This window comes from Sarcophilus harrisii, chromosome 5, assembly GCF_902635505.1.
Source record: "Sarcophilus harrisii chromosome 5, mSarHar1.11, whole genome shotgun sequence".
Classification (NCBI taxonomy): domain Eukaryota; kingdom Metazoa; phylum Chordata; class Mammalia; order Dasyuromorphia; family Dasyuridae; genus Sarcophilus; species Sarcophilus harrisii.
The window spans coordinates 124354290-124374710 of NC_045430.1; the positions used below are offsets into that span (position 1 = coordinate 124354290).

Consider the following 20421-nt stretch of genomic DNA (forward strand, 5'->3'; position numbering starts at 1 on the left):
ATCAGTATGAGGCGATATCCCATGGGATATTTTAATTTGCATTTCTTCAATTATTAATGATTTGGAGCATTTTTTTTTTCATATGGGAATAGTTAGACTTCTTGTCTTCAGAACTTTTTATACCCTTGACCACTTATCAATTGATCAATGGTTCATCTGTTTCTTTATTTGCATCAATAAACTTCATACAAAGTTTCTCCTCAGGTTTTTGTTTTCTGTCATCTTTGTCAATTTGCTAGATGTGAGATGTTTCCTTAAGAGTTGTTTACGGGGACAGAGTATTTTTTAAAATATGATAGTGAATAGTTTGTACTTTTCCTGATCTATACTAAGGGCTGGGGATACAAAGAAACAGGAACACAGTCCCGGCTCTTCAGGAGCTCACAGTCTAATGGAGGAGACAATATGCAAACAACTATGTACAAATCAAATATTATATAAAATAAATTGGAGACAACCAACAGAGAGAAGAAACTAGAATTAAGAGGGATTGGGAAAGGATTTTTGATGAAGATGAGATTTTAGCCAAGACTTGAAGTCAGGGAAGTTGTGAGGTACATGGGGAACAACAAGCAAAGGGAAGTCAATGTCACTGAATTGCACAGTATATATCAGAAGATGGAGAGGATATGAGGAGAAAGACTTGAAAGGTAGTAAGGGAAATGATTATGAAAGGCTTTAAAAGTCAGAGTATATTATGTTTGATTCTAGAAGTAATATGGAGCCACTGGAATTGATTGAAGCAAAGTAAGATGGGAGAATGGAAAGGGGGAGGGTATCCATAGTCAAATTTGTACTTCAGGAAAATCATTTTGATGGCTGACTGAAAACGAGTTCAGGCACTGAGATCATCGATTAGGGATTTACCAAAGTGATTGCAGTGTCATAGGAGAGAAGAAGCCATACAAGAGATATTATGAAGGCAAACTAATTGAACTGGAGGGAAAGGAAGAACATGATGAGTGGAGGATGACATGTAGGTTGTGAACTCAGGTGATCCTGAGGATAGTGATATCTTTCACAGTAACAGGGAAGAGTTTGGAGGGAAAAGATAATAAATTTTGTTTTGGATATATTGAGTTCAAGATTTCAGACATTCATCCAGTCAGTTGGTCAATAATTATTTATTAAAGGCCTTCTAAATGTCAGGTATATACTAACCATTGGGGACACAAAGAAAGATAAAAGACAATCCTTGTTATTAAAGAGCTCACAATCTAATGGGGAATATCCAGTTTAAAATGTCCAACAGGCAGGTAGAAATGCAATTCTCCAGAAGATAGGGATGGAAAAGTAGATTTAAGGATTATATGCTGTTCATCTTTTGTTCTCTAAGAGAACACATCAAGAGTGTGATGACTTGGACTTGTGTGTGAATAGATTTAAGTTCAGTGGCTCTGAGTTCAGTGGAAGAAAAAAAATCAAGATAACTGGTGATGGTCCTATTGAGAATCATGTGCACAGAGATGACAGTTGAAACCATAAGAGCTGATGAGATCATCAAGTGAAATAGCACGGAGGAAAAAGAGAGGGCAGAGTCTTGGGGGGCAGCCACAAATGAGGATAGGACCTGGATAAAGATTCAACAAAATAAAGTGAGGAGTAGATCAGACAAGTAGGAAGAGAAACAGGAGAGCACAGTGTCACAAAAACCTAGAAAGGAAGAGAATCAGGAAGAAAGTGATCAACAATGTAAAAGGCTGCAAGGAGGTCAAGAAGATGAAGACTGTGAAAAAGTTGTTAGATCTGGCAAATAAGAGATCATTAGTAACTTTGGAGAAAACAGTTTCAAATGAACAATAAGACTGAAAGCCAAAGTTCAGAGAATTAAGAAGGGAGTAAGAGGAAAAAAAGCAAAGGTATTGACTGTAAACAACTTTTTCTAGGAGATAAACCAGAAAAGGAAGAAAAAAAAAGGTGAATCAAGTTGTGGGGGTTTTCCTCTCCCATTCAATCAACTCAAGTGGCTTCTTCCTGTTTCAAGGCTAACTTTTGAACTCCTTTGCTTAGTTTTTGAAGTCTATACAACCTGACCACAACCATTTTACCAGTCTCATTGGACACTGCTCACCACCCTGCATTCTCTGATCCATTCAGAATGTCCTTCTCTCTGTTCCTCTCTTAATAGTCCATTCATATCTTTGAACTAGTCATCCCACATGCCTCAAATATACTCACTCCTTTCTTGACTCTCCTCAAAGGGTCTCTCTTTTTGCTTAAGAAACATCTTCTCTTCCCAATCCCTATATTTATGCACACCTGCATTTTTGATTTCCTTCACAAGCTAATTGTACAATATTTCAGTCTGATTCTTTTTGTACAGCAAAATAACGTTTTGGTCATGTATACTTATTGTGTATCTCATTTATATTTTTATATATTTAACATCTACTGGTCATCCTGCCATCTAGAGGAGGGGGTGGGGGGGTAAGAGGTGAAAAATTGGAAAAAGAGGTTTGGCAATTGTTAATACTGTAAAGTTACCCATGCATATATCCTGTAAATAAAAGGCTATTAAATAAAAAAAAAAAAAAAAAAAAAAGAACCATCTTCTCTTAATAGAGCTCTTTCTGTTTTCCTCAATTATCAGTGCCTTTTCTCTCAAACTGTATTTAATATTATTTGCTATACATTTGTATTTATTCAATTTATATTTATGTATGTTTGTTTGTGTGTGTGTGTGTGTGTATTAATTCCTTTAGAGAAAGGATTATTTCATTCTTTGTACTTGTAATCTTAATACTTAGCACAATATCTGGAACATAGTAGTTATTAAACAAATACTTGTTGATTGACTGAGATCCAAGATCATAAATTAGCTATGAGGATGAGTTAAATTCTCCTTCACATTTCTTTTCTTCCTCTCCATCCTCAATCGGAGCACAATGAATAATAAAAATTTATATAGCATTTTGATGTTTGTATTTTTTAAATTTTTAATTTACTTATACTTACTTATATTATTTGATTTTCACAACAAACCTAGGAAGCAGACACTCTTATTATCCCTATTTTACAGATGAGAAAACTGAAGCTGAAAGAGTTTAAGTGACCTACCCAGGATCATACAGATAATTTAATATTTGAGGCAGGATTTAAACTCAAGTCTTCTTAACTCCAAAACAAAATACTGAACAGTCTAAACTAGAGATGTCACACAGAGTCCAGGAAGCTGCAAATGCAGGCCACAACTCTCAAGTGTGTCCACATCAAATGAAAATATAACTGGAAATTATTTAACAAAATAAAAATACAACAAAACATATCTAACAATACATTTTTAAATTAAGTCAACAAGTCAACAAGGGATCCTTATGTGTAGGTCAGTGGTCTCTGTGTCTATTTGAGTTTGACAACATTGGTCTAGATTCCAATTGCTTTTATTTTTGGTTTTCATTTATCAGATATATGAATATCTGATAAGATACTCTAAACAACTCTAAAAACTCTAAACAAAGAGAAGGGTGCAATCTGTCCTTTTGCCTGCAGGTGTCCCTAGGAGACCATGAGTTCATGCTCACTGCAAAAATGACCAACTGGAAGTTTTAAACAAAGGAAAAGAAAAATTAAAAGCCATTAATTAAAGAAATAAACTAAGATCAATGTAATGGTCAAAAATCACTTGATCAGTCTTTGATTTAAACAATTTTAAAATGCTTTTAGAAACCTGTTTTTTTAACATAGACATATGTACGTGAGAGAGAGAGAGAGAGAGAAAGAGACAGAGAGAGAGAATATACAAACACAAGGATATAATTTGATTTAACGTCAAATTGGGCATCATCATTCTTTGGACTAAATACTAGTATTCTTCTGCATTTATCTAATCTATCCTCAACACTTTTCTAGCACCACTTGATTTTTAACAGCATACATATGAGAGCTAAAAAAAAAGAGGTCCACTGAAGATCTTGGGCTCCAGGACTCTACCTTTATCTTATGAAATTTCATTACTGACATTCTGACCCAGTTTTCCCTTTAGATTGAGAATAATGTTAATGCAAAATTAGAGAGCCAGAATAGAAGATTCAGAGCTAAAAGGGATCTCAAAATTTCCCTATTCCAAGGTTACCATTTTATAGATGAGGAACCTGAAGACTACAGTGATGAAATGGTAGACTCTTCAACACCTCTGGCCCTTACAATCAACTCTTCAAGCCCCTGCTCCAATCAACTGAGTATCAGACCAAGGAATGAGAATCAGAAAAGAATTTAAAGGTCATCTGTTTCATTTTAGAGCTCAGAAGACAGAGACACAGAGATTAAATAACTTGGCCAATGTCACATAGATAAGTTATAGACACAGATATTTGAATCCTGGCCTTCTGATTCCAAATCCAGGGTCCTTTCATTGTGTCACACTAGCCCTGACCCACCTTTCCCTATTCTATGCTGACAAATTCTCAACTTTCACTAATCTAAGTCCCATGATTCAGAATTGTTTTCTGGCAAGGTTAAAACTCCTTTCCCTGCAATCATCACACACTGCACTATCATTCTTATCCGGCTCCATCCTATCCCTCCCCAATCTTCAGTCATCTCCTTCAAATGTTCTACCTGGAATCTCAAGTCTTATCTTTCATAAACGCTATACAAACAATATGTTCAGCCTTTATTCCTCTTTTGAACTATAGAAGTTCTCTAGATCTATCAGACAGCTCAACCTACATGAGCCATTGGCATCTCTATCTTAATATGTCCAAACCATTACATTTCCTCCAAAGATAAAAGACCTTTCTGTTTCTCCACCTAGAATACACCAGTCTCCTAGAGTTCCAATATTTTTTGGTTTTGTTTTTTAACAATAGCTCCTATACCTGGAAAGTAGGTTGTTCTAGACAAATCTTACTCAGGACAGTCTGATACTGCAGACTGGAATGAAATGAGACAATTATAGATCATCTAACATTTAAGGAAATAAGCATTTATATAGCACCTATTATGTATCATGGCACTGTGCTAAGCACTTTATAAATACTATCTAATTTTATCTTAACAAAAAAAAATTTACTTAACAAAAGCATGAAAATGATACTCAGCCCTCAGCAGTAAGAGTTGAGAAAGAAATTAAAGGAATTAGAGTAAGTAATGAGGAAACCAAACTATCACTCTTTGCAGATGATATGATGGTATACTTAGAGAATCCCAGAGATTCTACTAAAAAGCTACTAGAAATAATTCATAACTTTAGCAAAGTTGCAGGATACAAAATAAATCCACATAAATCCTCAGCATTTTTATACATCACCAAGAAAATGCAACAGCAAGAGATACAAAGAGAAATTCCATTCAAAATAACTGTCGATAGCATAAAATATTTGGGAACCTATCTACCAAAGGATAATCAGGAATTATATGAGCAAAATTACAAAACACTTTCCATACAAATAAAATCAGATTTAAATAATTGGAAAAAGATTAACTGCTCTTGGATAGGCCAAGCGAATATAAGATGACAAGACTCCTTAAACAAATCTATTTATTTAGTGCTATACGAATCAGACTCCCAAGAAAATATTTTAATGATCTAGAAAAAATAACAACAAAATTCATATGGAAGAACAAAAGGTCGAAAATCTCAAGGGAATTAGTGAAAAAAAAAATCAAATGAAGGTGGCCTCGCAGTACTTGATCTAAAACTATATTATAAAGCAGCAGTCACCAAAACCATTTAGTACTGGCTAAGAAATAGATTAGTTGATCAGTGGAATAAATTAGTTTCACAAGACAAAATAGTCAATAACTATAGCAATCTAGTGTTTGACAAACCCAAAGATCCCAACTTTTGGGATAAGAATTCATTATTTGACAAAAACTGCTGGGAAAACTGGAAATTAGTATGGCAGAAATTAGGCATAGACCCACACTTAACACCGTACACCAAAATAATATCAAAATGGATCCATGATTTAGGCATAAAGAATGAGATTATAAATAAATTAGAGGAACATAGGATAGTTTACCTCTCAGACTTGTGGAGGAGGAAGAAATTTGTGACCAAAGATGAACTAGAGACCATTATTGGTCACAAAATAGAAAATTTTGATTATATCAAATTAAAAAGCCTTTGTACAAACAAAACTAATGCAAACAAGATTAGAAGGGAAGCAACAAACTGGGAAAACATCTTCACAGTTAAAGGTTCTGATAAAGGCCTCATTTCCAAAATATATAGAGAATTGACTCTAATTTATAAGAAATCAAGCCATTCTCCAATTGATAAATGGTCAAAGGATACGTACAATTTTCAGATGATGAAATTGAAACTATTCCCACTCATATGAAAGAGTATTCCAAATCACTATTGATCAGAGAAATGCAAATTAAGATAACTCTTGAGATACCACTTCACACTTGTCAGATTGGCTAAGATGACAGGAAAAAATAATGATGAATGTTGGAGGGGATGCGGGAAAACTGGGACACTGATGCATTATTGGTGGAGTTATGAACGAATCCAACCATTCTGGAAAGCAATCTGGAATTGCACCCAAAAAGTTATCAAACTGTGCATACCCTTTGACCCAGCAGTGCTACTACTGGGCTCATATCCCAAAGAGATACTAAAGAAGGGAAAGGGACCTATGTGTGCCAAAATGTTTGTGGCAGCCCTGTTTGTAGTGGCTAGAAACTGGAAAATGAATGGATGCCCATCAATTGAAGAATGGTTGGGTAAATTGTGGTATATGAATATTATGGAATATTATTGTTCTGTAAGAAATGACCAGCAGGATGAATACAGAGAGACTTGGAGAGACTCACATGAACTGATGCTGAGTGAAATGAGCAGAACCAGGAGATCATTATATACTTCAACAATGATACTGTATGAAGATGTATTCTGATGGAAGTGGATTTCTTCGACAAAGAGAAGATCTAACTCAATTTCAATTAACCAATGATGGACAGAAGCAGCTACATCCAAAGAAAGAACACTGGGAAATGAAGGTAAGCTGTTTGCATTTTTGTTTTTCTTACCAGGTTATTTTTACCTTCTGAATCCAATTCTTCCTGTGAAACAAGAGAACTGTTCGGTTATACACACATATACTGTATTTAGGATATACTGTGACATATTTAACATGTATAGGACTGTTTGCCATCTGGGGGAGGGGGTGGAGGGAGGGAGGGGAAAAGTAGGAACAGAAGTGAGTGCAAGGGATAATGTTGTAAAAAAATTACCCAGGCATGGGTTCTGTCAATAAAAAGTTATAATTATTAAAAAAAAAAAAAAAAAAAAAAAAAACATGGGTATATATGATACATTTTAAAACACGGCACTTTTTAGAGAAAAAAAAAAAAGAAAATGATACTAAGCAAGGATACAGCATTTGTTTAAATAGAAGCAGCCCTACTTCATCTCCATTTAAAAATTAGTATAATCAGCAGAGCATATTGGATCAGAAAGACATTTTGACTCATATGGCAGTGGATAGCTATCAAATCTGAAGCTGTGCTTTTCAAGCCTAAAATGACTTGAAAGTCCCATCAAAGAATGGAGGCCTATTCCTGGACTAATCAAGTCTCAGGGACCACTTCCAAGCCTTTAGGGTAAAAACTGGCTCAGTCTAATAAATATTGGTCCTATGCCAACATCATGCAATGGCACTACCAGATTGGGGTGATATCATTTGTAAATATGGGTCATTTCTAAATTGTGGAATACCCATGCTAGAGATATTATGGATGTCAAATTTAGCTAGTAGGGGAGAAAAAAGTTATTGTTCTTCTGAAATCTGCTATTTCTATTGAGGGCACCATCATCCTTTCAGCCACCTAGATTAACAACAGTCATCTCTGATGCTTCCCTTTTCCTCGTCCTTTCCCTCTCATTGCCAACATTTCTCAAATCCATTCCCTTCTCTACACTCAAACACTTCATGAAGTTTTAATATTTCTGTATCCCCAGTCTTAAGTAACACTTTGCTTCCTTAAAAATTGAATTAAAACTCCCCTTCATCTTATGTCTTTTCTTTTCATATTCTTTCCATTCTTTGGTGCTCACAAAAACTTCTCTTTTCAAGATATTTCATTTCTTGAAAACATACTTGTGGCAATTGCTTCTTCTTGCTTCTTCTTTCCCGACACAAATAAACTAGAAGACTTTATACCCCTTGGACCCTACTGCCATTTCTAGATCTCTTCTGTCACCACTCAGCAATCTTTTCTTCTTTGATATTCATTCCATTCACCAATGTACCATCTATTAAGGTTTCAGCTACTCATTCCTCTCTCAAAAACAATTATCTAGTTCACATTTTCATGTCCCCCCATATTGGGAAACATTTCATATTCCCCAATGTCTGCTCTCATAATCTGCTCTTCAAAATTCAGTTAACGTCTCTTTCAATTCTTGGCCTTAGCATTCATCACACTTCCCAATTTGCATGATCTCCATCTCTATCTGTCACTCTAAGGGACAACTTACACCTCACTACCAGCCAAACTCTTTGACTTCTTTTCTTGTTCAGTGCTTATTATATCTTTGCAAATCCCAAACCTGAAATACTCCCACCATTTCATGGTATAGTAGAAAGAGTGGTATATTTACTACGCTCTCAAAAAGTTTAAAAAAAAATTTTTTTTTGATATAAAGAGCAATGCTTTCAGAGGTCTATAAAATAGCCAGGTTAAAACAAGACCTTGCAAAGCTGAATTTAATATTACAGAGGGAAAAAAGAGACTTTTAACACTAAAAAAATATAATTTTACTTTGAAATTAAAATTTTCATCCTACTACCTTTTCTTTGGCTTATGGATTAAGAGTTTTCAGAAGGGAAAGAAAATAGAGGGTAAAAGGGAAACATAAGTGTGAAAAAGAGAAATGAAGGAGTATAATTTGATTCTTATAATAATTGGGATGAGTGAAAATACACATATAGAAGAAGGAGGTAGGGAGAGTAAAAGTCAGATAAGCTTCACTTAACCGAAATGGATGAAGCTGAAATCATACAAAGACACCATTTATTGAAGGAACAGTTCAAAGTCAAAGGAAATAAACAGGAATAAAAAAGGAGGAATTAAGGGAGAGATTAAAAGAGGGGGAATCATTGGAAGTTCTCATCAGGCTGGGACAGCCATCATTACAGCTGAATAAAAATTAATGCAGTATGAAGCGAACAAAACCAGTACAATTGATACAGACAGCAATACTGTAAAGAAAAGCAGCATTAAAAGACTTTAGTACTCTAAACCAATGCAATGACCAATCATCTCTCTAAAGTCCAGCTTCTTAAACTGTGAGTCACAACTCCAAATAAAGTCTTTTAACTTAATGTAGGGGTTGCAAAATTATGATTTACTATCAGTAAATGTTTGGAGTTATATATCTATTTTACATACCTAGAGTCACATAAAAATTTCTTGAACAAAAAGCAATCATGAAAGGAAAAAGTTTAAGAAGGCTCTAGAGGAACAATGACGAAGCACATTACATGACAGAATTAATAGATTCAAGAAGCAGATATATATATATTTGTAGATTTAGTACTGCGTAGATCTGGTTTGCTATACTGATTTTTTATTTCCTACTTAAGTTTTGTTTTGCTGAGGCAATTGGGTTTAAATGATTTGTCCAGGGTCACACAGCTAGGAAGTGTTAAGTGTCTGAGGCCACATTTGAACTCCGGTCCTCCTGACTTCAGGGCTGGGGCTCTATCCATTGCAACATCTACCTGCCCCACTAGCTAAGTTTTTAATTTGGAGGGAAGGATATTCAAAAAGAAAAGATGAGGTTACCAATAGTAATGTCAAAACAAAAATCTTTGAAACATTTTTAAATGCACAGGAATAAACAGAAGGAAGTTCAGGGGGCTAAAAATACAAGCAGAATAGGTTTGAAAATGTGAAATTTATTAATTATTTTTAAAATGCAGTTCTGAAATTGAAACTCATGATTTCATGTACAATCATCTTTGTATTCTATGTAAATGAATATTATCTTTGATTTAAATTCATAATAAAAAATTAAACTTAAAAATCTTAAGATATTTAGGTCTTTTAGTTTAGCAATATTAGTAAAATAATGAATATTCTTGAGGAAGTCACGAAGTCAGATGGAAGGGAACATTTTGCAATGCTTTTAAGTACACTAGTGAATACAAAACTTGTCTTCAGGTATCTGCATCAACCAATCAACAAATATTTGTTAAGTATTCTATATGCCAGGTAGTGTACTAGCCTTCAAAATACGAAGATGAAAATAAAACTGTCCCTGTCATCTAAAAACTTACATATTACCTAGAAATAACACATAGTGTTTACACAAAATATATATATGAGTATATAGTGATAGCTGATAGGAGATACTAGTAGCTGGGGCCACAAGGGTACTTGGACTTAACTGCCAAGAAACTAGAAATCCTAAATAGTATTGAAGAGGAGGCTGTCTCCAGGGCTGGAGATAGTCTGGGTAAAACCCATGGAGATGGGAAACACTGTGTCTAGTATAAATGAGACAGTAAGAGGGCCAGTTTGGTTAAACCATGGAGTGAATGAAGAAGAATGAAATACATTTTGAAAAGTAGGCAAGAATCAGAATATGAGAACTTTCAGGTGGATAGCCATGTAAGTGTAGAGAAAGGGACAAACATTAAATACATTATGGAAGTAGACTGAATAAGACTTCATAACTGATTGGGAGTGGGAAGCAGTTTGAGAAAGACTGATGTCTTAAGTAAGTTATTTTGATTAAGAAAACAATTATCCTCATAGTGACACAGAGCTCACTCAATTAGAGTTAAAGATATGAGCTGCTTCATTTACAGGCTTATGGAACATAGTAATATTTTTGTTTTCTTTTAAATGCCCGGGGGGGGGAGGGGAGGAGAAAAAATCCCAAAGTGGTACATCCATATTTTTTACATTTCCTCTAATAAAGCATTTTACAAAGTGCTTTACATTATCATATTTGAACCACACAAAACTGGGAGGTGACAACTGAAAGTGTTCAAGCAAACTCATACATAACTTTCCATTTCCATCCCCTGAATATTTACATGGTTGGGCCCCCACATTGGGAATTCTTTCCTCCCCTCACTCACCTTTGCCTCATGAAATCCCTAACTTCCTTCAAAGAATAGCCTGGGGCCACCACTGCTTGAGTTTCTTTTCTGTTCCCCTTCCTCATTTTAGTTCTTGCTTTCTTTTTAAAATGTTTTAAATTAACTGTACACCCTGAGGGACTGCTTTCATTTTTGTATTCACAGTGCTCAGAATAGTAGAGGCTTCATATATTTTAAATGAGTCGGATAATTGCCCTCATTTTACAGACAGAAATAAAGTCGGAGAAGGGAGACTTTACACTCTCACAAGTGATTCTGAGATTGGAACTCCAAGAGGGGTCTTCTGACTAAAATCCCAGTATTCCTTCTACTGCATTGTGGTAAAGGTCTTTGGGAGGAAATATGTCAATTAACAAGTTACAATTATAACAACACATATTAGGGAAAGTCAGTCTCTAATGAATTTGTCAATAAGCAACACTCATATCCAGTCTTAAGAAGAGAAATTAATTGTGCAAATGTGCCAATAGGTTTACTACTTTGAAAAAGCATAAATGTCACTAGATGAAATTAATAAAATTTAACTATATCATAACAAATCATGGAAGAAAAAATTTTAGTAAAATGATTATCATTAGACTAATGCTATTCTTCCTTTTGTCCTCTCTCTACTTGCATTCAAAGCCCCATGTACTGCATGTGGCATACAGTAGAAAGAAAAAGTATGGAAAATGAGATCTCAGTTTGAGTCCCAGCTTGACCACCTCATGTCCTTCAGAAAAATATTCATCCCTTTAGGCTACTGTTTTCCTATATGTAAAAATGAGAAAGTAGAAATCACATAATCTATAAACTCTCCTTAGCCTGGAGAGGACTCTACTATAATGTCATATGAGGTTCCAGAAGAAATAACTATCAACTTCTTTATAGAAAACATTTTAGAATGTCATTCTTTTAATAAAAGGTACAACGTTCCAAAGCATATTACAAAAGGAAATAAAAACAAGGACAAAATTTAAAAATTGTACAACTTAAGATATTAATAAGTCTGAATGAATTCCAAATATTTTAAAGATATACAGCAGTATTTAAATAGATTCTTCTGTCATATACAAAAGGAGCACCCTAACATGGTAGAGTCATATGTTGTTCTAAAAACACCAATTTGATGCTTGGGGATTTTAAAGGGCTTTTTACCAACTTCCATCTTCAGGCAAGTTTAGAGATATCTTCATACTGAATACCTTCAACTCTGCGTCCCTTTAAAGGGCCCTAGAAATTAAAAATAAAAAATGTAAGTATATCTGGAAGAGAAATAAGAAAAAGACAGCAAAAAGAAAAGTCCAGTTCCTTCCTTTTCCAACTATAATATGTAATAGTAAATTCATTCAGGTAAAAAAGAAAGATATTAAGTACTTACTATTTGCCAGCACTGTAAATTCTGCATATGCAAAGACAACATGTTTAAGTGTAAACAAATTAATTTCAGAGGGGAGGCAGTTAGGGGGAAGAAAAGAGCTGAGAGAAAGGGAGTAAACATGTGAAGATAACTTTTGCACCGAGTCTTGATGAAAGTCAAAGACAAGAAAAAGGATGAGAAGGGAAAGCATTCTAAGCACATATGGCAACTAACGCAAAAGTCTTGCTTTTATAGAGAAATGAAGTATCATGTACAAACAGAAAGACAACACCAGTGTCCCTGTATCACAGAACTTGCTGGGATTTAATAAAGTATAAGGAGGCTAAAAAAGTAAGAAAAGGTAAGGTAATGAAGGACAAGTGAATATTAGCAGATATTTAAAGAACAATTGATTCCAATACCATATAAATAATCTGGAAAAAATGGGGAAAAAAGATTCCTATCTAATTCTTTTTATGACACAAATATTTTGCCAATACCTACATTAGAAAGAGAAAAAACGAGAAAGACAACAGACCAATTTCCCTAATGAACAAATTGGTGCCAAAAAATTTAAATAATATACCGGCAAGGAGATTATAAAAATATATCACAATTATTGCACAATATGATCAGGTAGGACTATACCAGGAATGCAAAGCTAATTAAATAATAGGAATATCAGTAGCATAATTGATTATATCACTGTTAACCCTATAAAAACTATATGACTATTTCAATAGTCATGCAAGAAAACAAAACACTATCCCCATTCTTATTAAAAACACTAGAGAGCATAGGAATAAATGGAGCTGACCTTAAAATGATAAGTAATATCTAAGTCCTTCAGCAGTCATTACTTATAATGAGGATAAGCAAGAAGTCTTCCCAATGTAATTACAACTGTTACTTCATATTATATTAGAAATATTAGCTATAGCAATAAGAGAAGGCATTGAGGAAACAAAACTATCACTTTTACAGATGATATGTGGTATGGAATATTTGGATAAAAACGGAAGTAGCAAAAATCTAATTGAAATAATTAAGAACTTCAATAAAGTACCAATCATCAGCATTTCTATATACTAACAACAAAGTCTAGCAGCAAGCAATAGAAAGAGAAATTCCACTTAAAATAACTATAGACAATATAAAATACTTGGGGATTTACCTGTCAAGACAAACACAGAAACTACATGAACCCAATTACAAAACGCCTTTCACACAAACTAAATCTAAACAACTGGAGAAATATTGTCTATGGCTGATCCCACATAATAAAAATGACAATTTTACCTGAATTTATCTATTTATTCAATGACATGCCAATCAAACTACCAAAAAGTTATTTTAAAGAGCTAGAAAAAATAAAACAAAAGTTATCTGAAAGAACAAAAAGCCAAGAAAGGAAATTAATTAAAAACATGCAATAGAAGGTAGCCTAAGCATACCAGATATAAAAATACATTATAAAGTGGTAATCATCAAAACTATCTGCTACTAGCTAAGAAATAGAGTGGTAGTCCAGTGGAATATAATAGAGACACAATATATAGTAGTAAATGGCCATAGTAATTTAGTTTTTGATAAACTCAAAGATCCGAACTTTTGGGACAAGAATTCACTATATGACAATAACTTCTGGGAAAACTGGAAATGAATTTGGCAAAAACTAGGTATACATCAACATCTCACACCATATACCAAGATATGGTCAAATGAGTGCATGATGTAAACATAAGGGATGATACCCTAAGCACATTAGGGGAACAAAGAATTGTTAGATCTATGCATAAGGGAAGAATTTATGACAAAACAAAAGATAAAGTATTATGGAACTATTCTTGTGGCTATTCTTGTGGTGACTGATTATTCTCCTGAAACCAAGGCCCATTCAGAGGGCCTCCAGAGAGCTAACCAGACCATTACACAAAACTATCTATCATCATGAAAAAAATGTTCTAAATTACTGGTTAAAGAAATGCAAATTTAAACAACTCTTAAGATACAACTTCACACCTATCAAATAGGGTGATATAACAAGAAAGAAAAGTGATAAATGTTGGAAGGTGTATTGGAAAACTAGGACACTAATACACTATTGGTAAAGTTGTGAAGTGACTCAACCATTCTGAGGAGCAATGTGGGACTATGCCCAAAGTGCTTATAAAACCATGGATTCCTTTTCACCACTTAATACCACTAATCGATCCGTATCCCAAAGAGCTTGAGAAAAAAAAAAAAAAAAAAAAAGGAAAAGGATAAGGACATATATATACAAAAAGATCATTAATAAAAGACCCCCAAGGCCTATAAAAGGAACTGAAAGAGTCTGATCACTGATTACAAAATATTTCTTTTTTGAGAAAAAAACTTGTGAAATAAAGAAGGGATAGAGAGATTTGGAAGTTATAATAAGAAAAAAGGACAGGTTTAGAGGTCATAAAGCAGAAAGGAAAATGGAACCATAAAAAAGATCAGATAAAAATGTCAAGAGTTTTGAACATAAAAGTGGAACATATATGTAATGGTAAAACGAAGTCTATAACCATCTCTTTGTGTAGCTATAGAATAGAGCCGTTCATGGAAAATGAATAAAAGACAGAAACAAGGAAGTTCAGATATTTGCATATAAATATGTAAGTTGAATTCCCCCAGTATGAAGGTAGGAGTTGAAATGGAGAGATACACAGTTAATAGGCACTGAATTCATTGAAGAAGACCTACCATAATCTGACTGAATGATATAAGTGGATGATAAAACAAAACTCAAAGGAGGAAAGAAACATTCAGTAGTAATAGAGAGAGAATCTGAAAGTGACATTTAGTAATTAGCAATAAAAACATTAGAAAAGAGACAGAATGACAAATTAAAAGGGGAGAGATCAGCTTTTAATGAAAAAAAAAAAAAAAAGTCCAAAACTATAAACCAAAGTTGTATTAATTCAAAACAGGAAAAAAATGGATAGTTATATTAATAATTTTGCTTCAAGACAATTAAATTTTCTTTTTCAAAAAAGAACTTGCACAAAAAATAAATTGGAACACTCCAGGAATAATATAACATAACAGAATGTAACATAATATATTACATGATATTATCTGACAACAATGTTGTTAACCAAGAGAAGAACAATTATGACTACTATCAAAAAACGTTGTTGGTACTATTATTGGGTTCTGAGAATTAAAAAAATTCAGCAAATATACATGTATCCCTTTTAAAAAATATTTTGTGACTCTTAGAAGAGAGGAGAGGAAGGGGGTACAATGTGGGGAAGGAGATAAATTTGGAATATCAGTACCCAGAGTTTGATAAGAAAATTACTTTAATGTATCTCTTTAGGGTCCTAAGTGAATTAGTGAGGCAAACTTAATGGTCTTTTATCATCATCTTTCCCCATTTATTGTATCAGATACCCCTGAATTATTAGCTTTTTTTCTGTCAAATGAACCAAATGTCTTATAATTAAATAGAGAGTAGTCTGAAGGGAGTTAATTTCTCTCATTTTATTTATTTCAATCTTCTTTATTCTCCAAATTGTCTTAAAATCCACATTATAGTTTCCTGTTTTGCTATATTTGTAAAAATTTTCATTGTGGATTATTTCTAGAACGTATAAAAAGTTATTAATAACTAAAGAATTCACTTCATATTCTTTGAACATTTTAAAATGACTGTTTCTATACAAAATATACTTACAGTTTCAATTATGACAGTGGCAGAAAAAGTTTTTTCATTGATGGATTCTAGAGTTGCTTCATTTCCCCTGTAGCCTCCATTCAAAACCAAAACTCTTTTTCCTTAAAAAAAAAGAAAAGGAAACTTCACACAAAGAAAATATTCATTTTCATATTATCCATCTATGAGAGCAAAATGTAATTTCATCAGGTAGATTACAGTATTTCAGAGCTCATTTATTACAAATGCAGAAACTGAGGCCCAAAAATATATAGTGACTTAACTAAAGTCACAGATCTGATAAATGGCAGAGGTCAGGCCCCAATTCCTAGTCAAGGAATTGCTTTGGCCTGGCACCATATTGCTAACAATAATAATTTTATCTTAAAGTAGAAATAGCTGGTCTGATCAAACACTGAAATATCCCAAAACGTAATTTGTGGAGAGACATTTTTCTTACAAAGGTCAACTACAGAATATAATAGGTAGAACATAATATAGTAGGAAAAAATGGTGGATTTGGATCCAAGGACCTCAGTTCAAGCCCCCAGAATATAGCAAAGGTGGGTTATTTAACTTCTCTAGGCCTGCCTACCCCTCACCTATCAAATAAGAGACCTTACTTAAGATCATCTGTAGAAAACTCCCCCAAAGCTAGAAACTTCAGTAACTGGGATGTTCCCCTCCTCCTGAGATTAATCAAGAGTGCATTTAAGCTTGAAAACATGGGAAAACATAAAATTCTAGTACAATTTCCAGGGCATTGTGAATTTTAAATAAGACTGAATCCCTAGAAACTAACAACATGCTTCAGAAAATTAGATCACAGAAAACAGAAACCAGGGTTAATTACAGAACAATGCCTTTCATAATAACATATGGTTATTATGATATATATAAGTAACATTATTTCTCTCAAACAACTCTGTCATTATCAGCAACCCTGACTCCTTATTTTCAAATGCCACTAGCCCATTTGTGTTGTGCTGGCTACAACAATCATCTTTCTCTAAACATTTTTCAGTTATATACCTCTATCAGTAAAAAATGTTAAACACAAAACTGATCAACAGACAATTTTTGAACACACCTCTGTGTTTGTTTATTTATAAATAATATATGTGGACTACAACACTAATAACTAAATTTTAAATGGACAAAATAATTAGTTCAGAGGCAATAGGTGCTATTGGAGAGTGATCCTTATCAAAACTTGTACTGTAGCACATAAATTCATCAGCATATATTACAACAAAACCCAGAAAGAAGAAATTAAGAGAAATTCCACTGAAAATAACTGAAGACAATATAAAATACTTAGGAGTATGACAAGACAAATGCAAGGACTTTATGAGCAATTACAAAATACTTTTCACATACATAAAGATTTAAATAATTAGCAAAATATATATTCATGTATATACATATATATATAAAGCCAATAAAATAAAAATGACAATTCTACCTAAACTAATTTACTTATATAATGCCATACCAATTCAAGCCCATAGAAATATATTATAGATCTAGAATAATATCAAAGTTTATATGAAGATCAAAAGAACATCAAGGAAATCAATTTTTAAAAATGTGAAGGAAGGCAGTCTAACAGTATCAAATTTCAAATTTGTATCAGTATCAAATCAGTATCAGTATCAAATATTAAAAAGAGGTAATCATTAAAATAATCTGGTATCGACTAAGAAAGCGTATTAAATCATTCAAATAGTTAGGGACACTACTCATTAATAAATGATCACACTAATCTAGTATTTGATAAACCCAAAAATCCAAGCTTTGGGGGCAAAAATCATTATTGATAAAAAGTGCTGAGGAAACTGTGTCAGAAAATAGACATAAACCAAATTCTCATACTATATCATATACTCAAAATGAGATATGATTTAGAAATAAGGGTGACATAATGAGCAAGTTAGGGCAAAATGGAAAATTTATCTGTAAGACAGAAGAGGGTAAGAGAAAGGATCATGACAAGTAGAATGAATAATTTTGATTACATAAAATTAAAAAGATTTTGCATAAACAAAACCGATGCAGTCAAAATTAGATAGAAAACAAAAAAATACAGAACGGAAGGAATTTCTAGCAAGTTTTTCCAATAAAGACCTCATTTCTTAAAAATAGAGAGAACTGAGCTAAATTCGTAAAAAAAAAAAAAAAAAAAAAAAAAAGGGGGGGGGGTCATTCCTCAACTAATAAATGGTTAAAAGATATAAACAAGGAGTTTTCAGATAAAAGAAAAAAATCAAAGTTTATCCATAGTCACATAAAAAAAACTCTATATCACTAATAATTAGAACAAGGCAAATTAAAACAATTCTAAGGTACCATCTCACACCTATGAGGTTGGCTAACATGACAGAAAAGGAAAATGACAAAAGCTGGAGAGGATATGAAAAAAATAGGAAAACTAATTTGCTGTGGGTGGAGTTGTAAACTGGTTCAATTATTCTGGAGAACGATTTGGAAATATACCATAGGACTATCAAACAATGAATACCTTCTGACCCAACAATACCACCATTAGGTCTGTATCCCAAAGGATCTAAGAAACAGACCTACATGTACAAAAATATTCATAGCAGCTTCTTTTGTGGTAGAAAAGAATTGGAATTTGAGGGGATACCCATTAATTGAAGAATGGCTAAAAAAGTTATATGATTGTGATAGAATACTATTATCCTAAAATAAATGATGAGGAGAATGGTTTCAGAAAACCTAGGACGTCCTTCATGAACTCATGCCAAGTAAAGTTAGCAGACCCAGAAATAAGAATGACCAACTATGACTACACTAATCAATACAATGATCCAGAACAATTCCAAAGAATCTATGATGAAAAAAACCTATTCACCTCCAGAAAAAAGTGATGAACACTGAATAAAAAATAAAGTATAATTTTTTCACTTTTTTTTTTTGGCAACATGTTTGATATGGAAATGTTTTCGATTAATTTCACAAATAATTGATATCATATTGCTTGCCTTCTTATTGAGTGAAGAAAAAGCTGAAGGGAGGAAGAGAACTGGGGATTCAAAAAAAGTTTTTTTTTCCAAAAAGTGATAAGTAAATGATTGTTTTCTTCCCTAAAGACCTGCATTTTGGAAAAATTGATTTTTGCAGCTATATAAGGGATACACTGAGGTTCAAAGAAAACCTGAAATAAAGAGACCAATCAAGAAACTATTGTAATAATCCAGGTTAGAGGTTAATGAGGACCTGAAATAAGGTTGTGGCTATCTGAGTAGAAAGAAGATGACACATGGAAGAAGTGTGGCAGTAGAAATGACAATATTTGGCAACTGATTAGAAACATAGATGTAGGATAAGGGAATGTGAAGAGTTGAAGACAATACTAAGACTGTAAAAACCTGGGTAAAAGATGAGGTGGCCTAACCAGTAAAGCAGCAAAGTATGAAAATGGGTGGGTTTGGAGGCAAAGAAAATGTAATGATAGCTGTAGCCTCTACCATAATTCATCTATGCCTGCTCATCTACTGTGGTTCACTTTGTCCCACTAAAAATGAAAACAGTAAGGCAAGACAACCATTAGCCACTGCCCTGAGGCACAGGGCCTGCCCCCTGAGGAATGCCCGCTGAAGATCAGGTGATCTGGAGGAGAGAGAATAAAGATAGAACTTTCCCAACAACACCTGCACACGTTCAGTGAGTAGTGGATAAGTTCTAAGTGCAATAAGGAACTGATGCTAGGCTAAGAATATGGAAGAGTTTGCACACCAGAAGGAAGTGTTAGAGGATAAAAATAGCTGGAGATAAGCCATATGATTACCTATCATACAGAGGCTATTGATTATTTTAGTGAGGATAACATGACACCTATCTTCAGACTGGTAAAGCCAGCCCTTTGGAGATCACTGGCCTGGATGACTTTTAAAATCCCTTCCAATGAGGCAGAGCCAAGATGGCAGAGTAATGGCACAGTGAAGCCAGGAAGCTGCTCCAGTTCTCCCAACTTCCTTTGAAAACCACAGGGACACCAAGCCTCAAACTGAGTCTGATGGAATGAGCACTCTCTACCTCAAGACAGATTAGAAGGACTTCAAGAAAGGTCAATTCCAATGGGGTGAAAAAGGTGCTTAGCCCAGCTCAGGCAATGTCCAGAAAAGCCAGTGAGAGCAATCAGCAGATCAGCAACTAAAATGCTTGGTCCAGGCTCAGTAGCAGAGCAGATCAATGGGGCAGCCTCCAGTCTCAGCACAGAAGGTAAACTGCCAACCCAGGAAACCAGACTGTCACCTGGAAAGATCAGAAAGGGCTAAACGCTGCTGAAAGCAAGACACCAAATACAAAGG

The 20421-nt window shown here is 33.9% G+C and overlaps 1 protein-coding gene across 1 annotated transcript in view; it reads right to left on the reverse strand.

Moving 5' to 3' along the window:
* Positions 1–11923: 11923 nt before the first annotated feature.
* KIN (Kin17 DNA and RNA binding protein) overlaps positions 11924–20421 on the reverse strand; it is a 43863-nt gene continuing 35365 nt past the window's right edge. Inside the window, exons 12-13 of the mRNA XM_003771405.3 lie at positions 16109–16209; positions 11924–12275 (exon numbers count right to left, since the gene is read on the reverse strand). Of these exons, the coding sequence (XP_003771453.1) occupies positions 12213–12275; positions 16109–16209 (164 nt within the window). The 3' untranslated portion in view covers positions 11924–12212. The remainder of the gene's footprint in view (positions 12276–16108; positions 16210–20421) is intronic.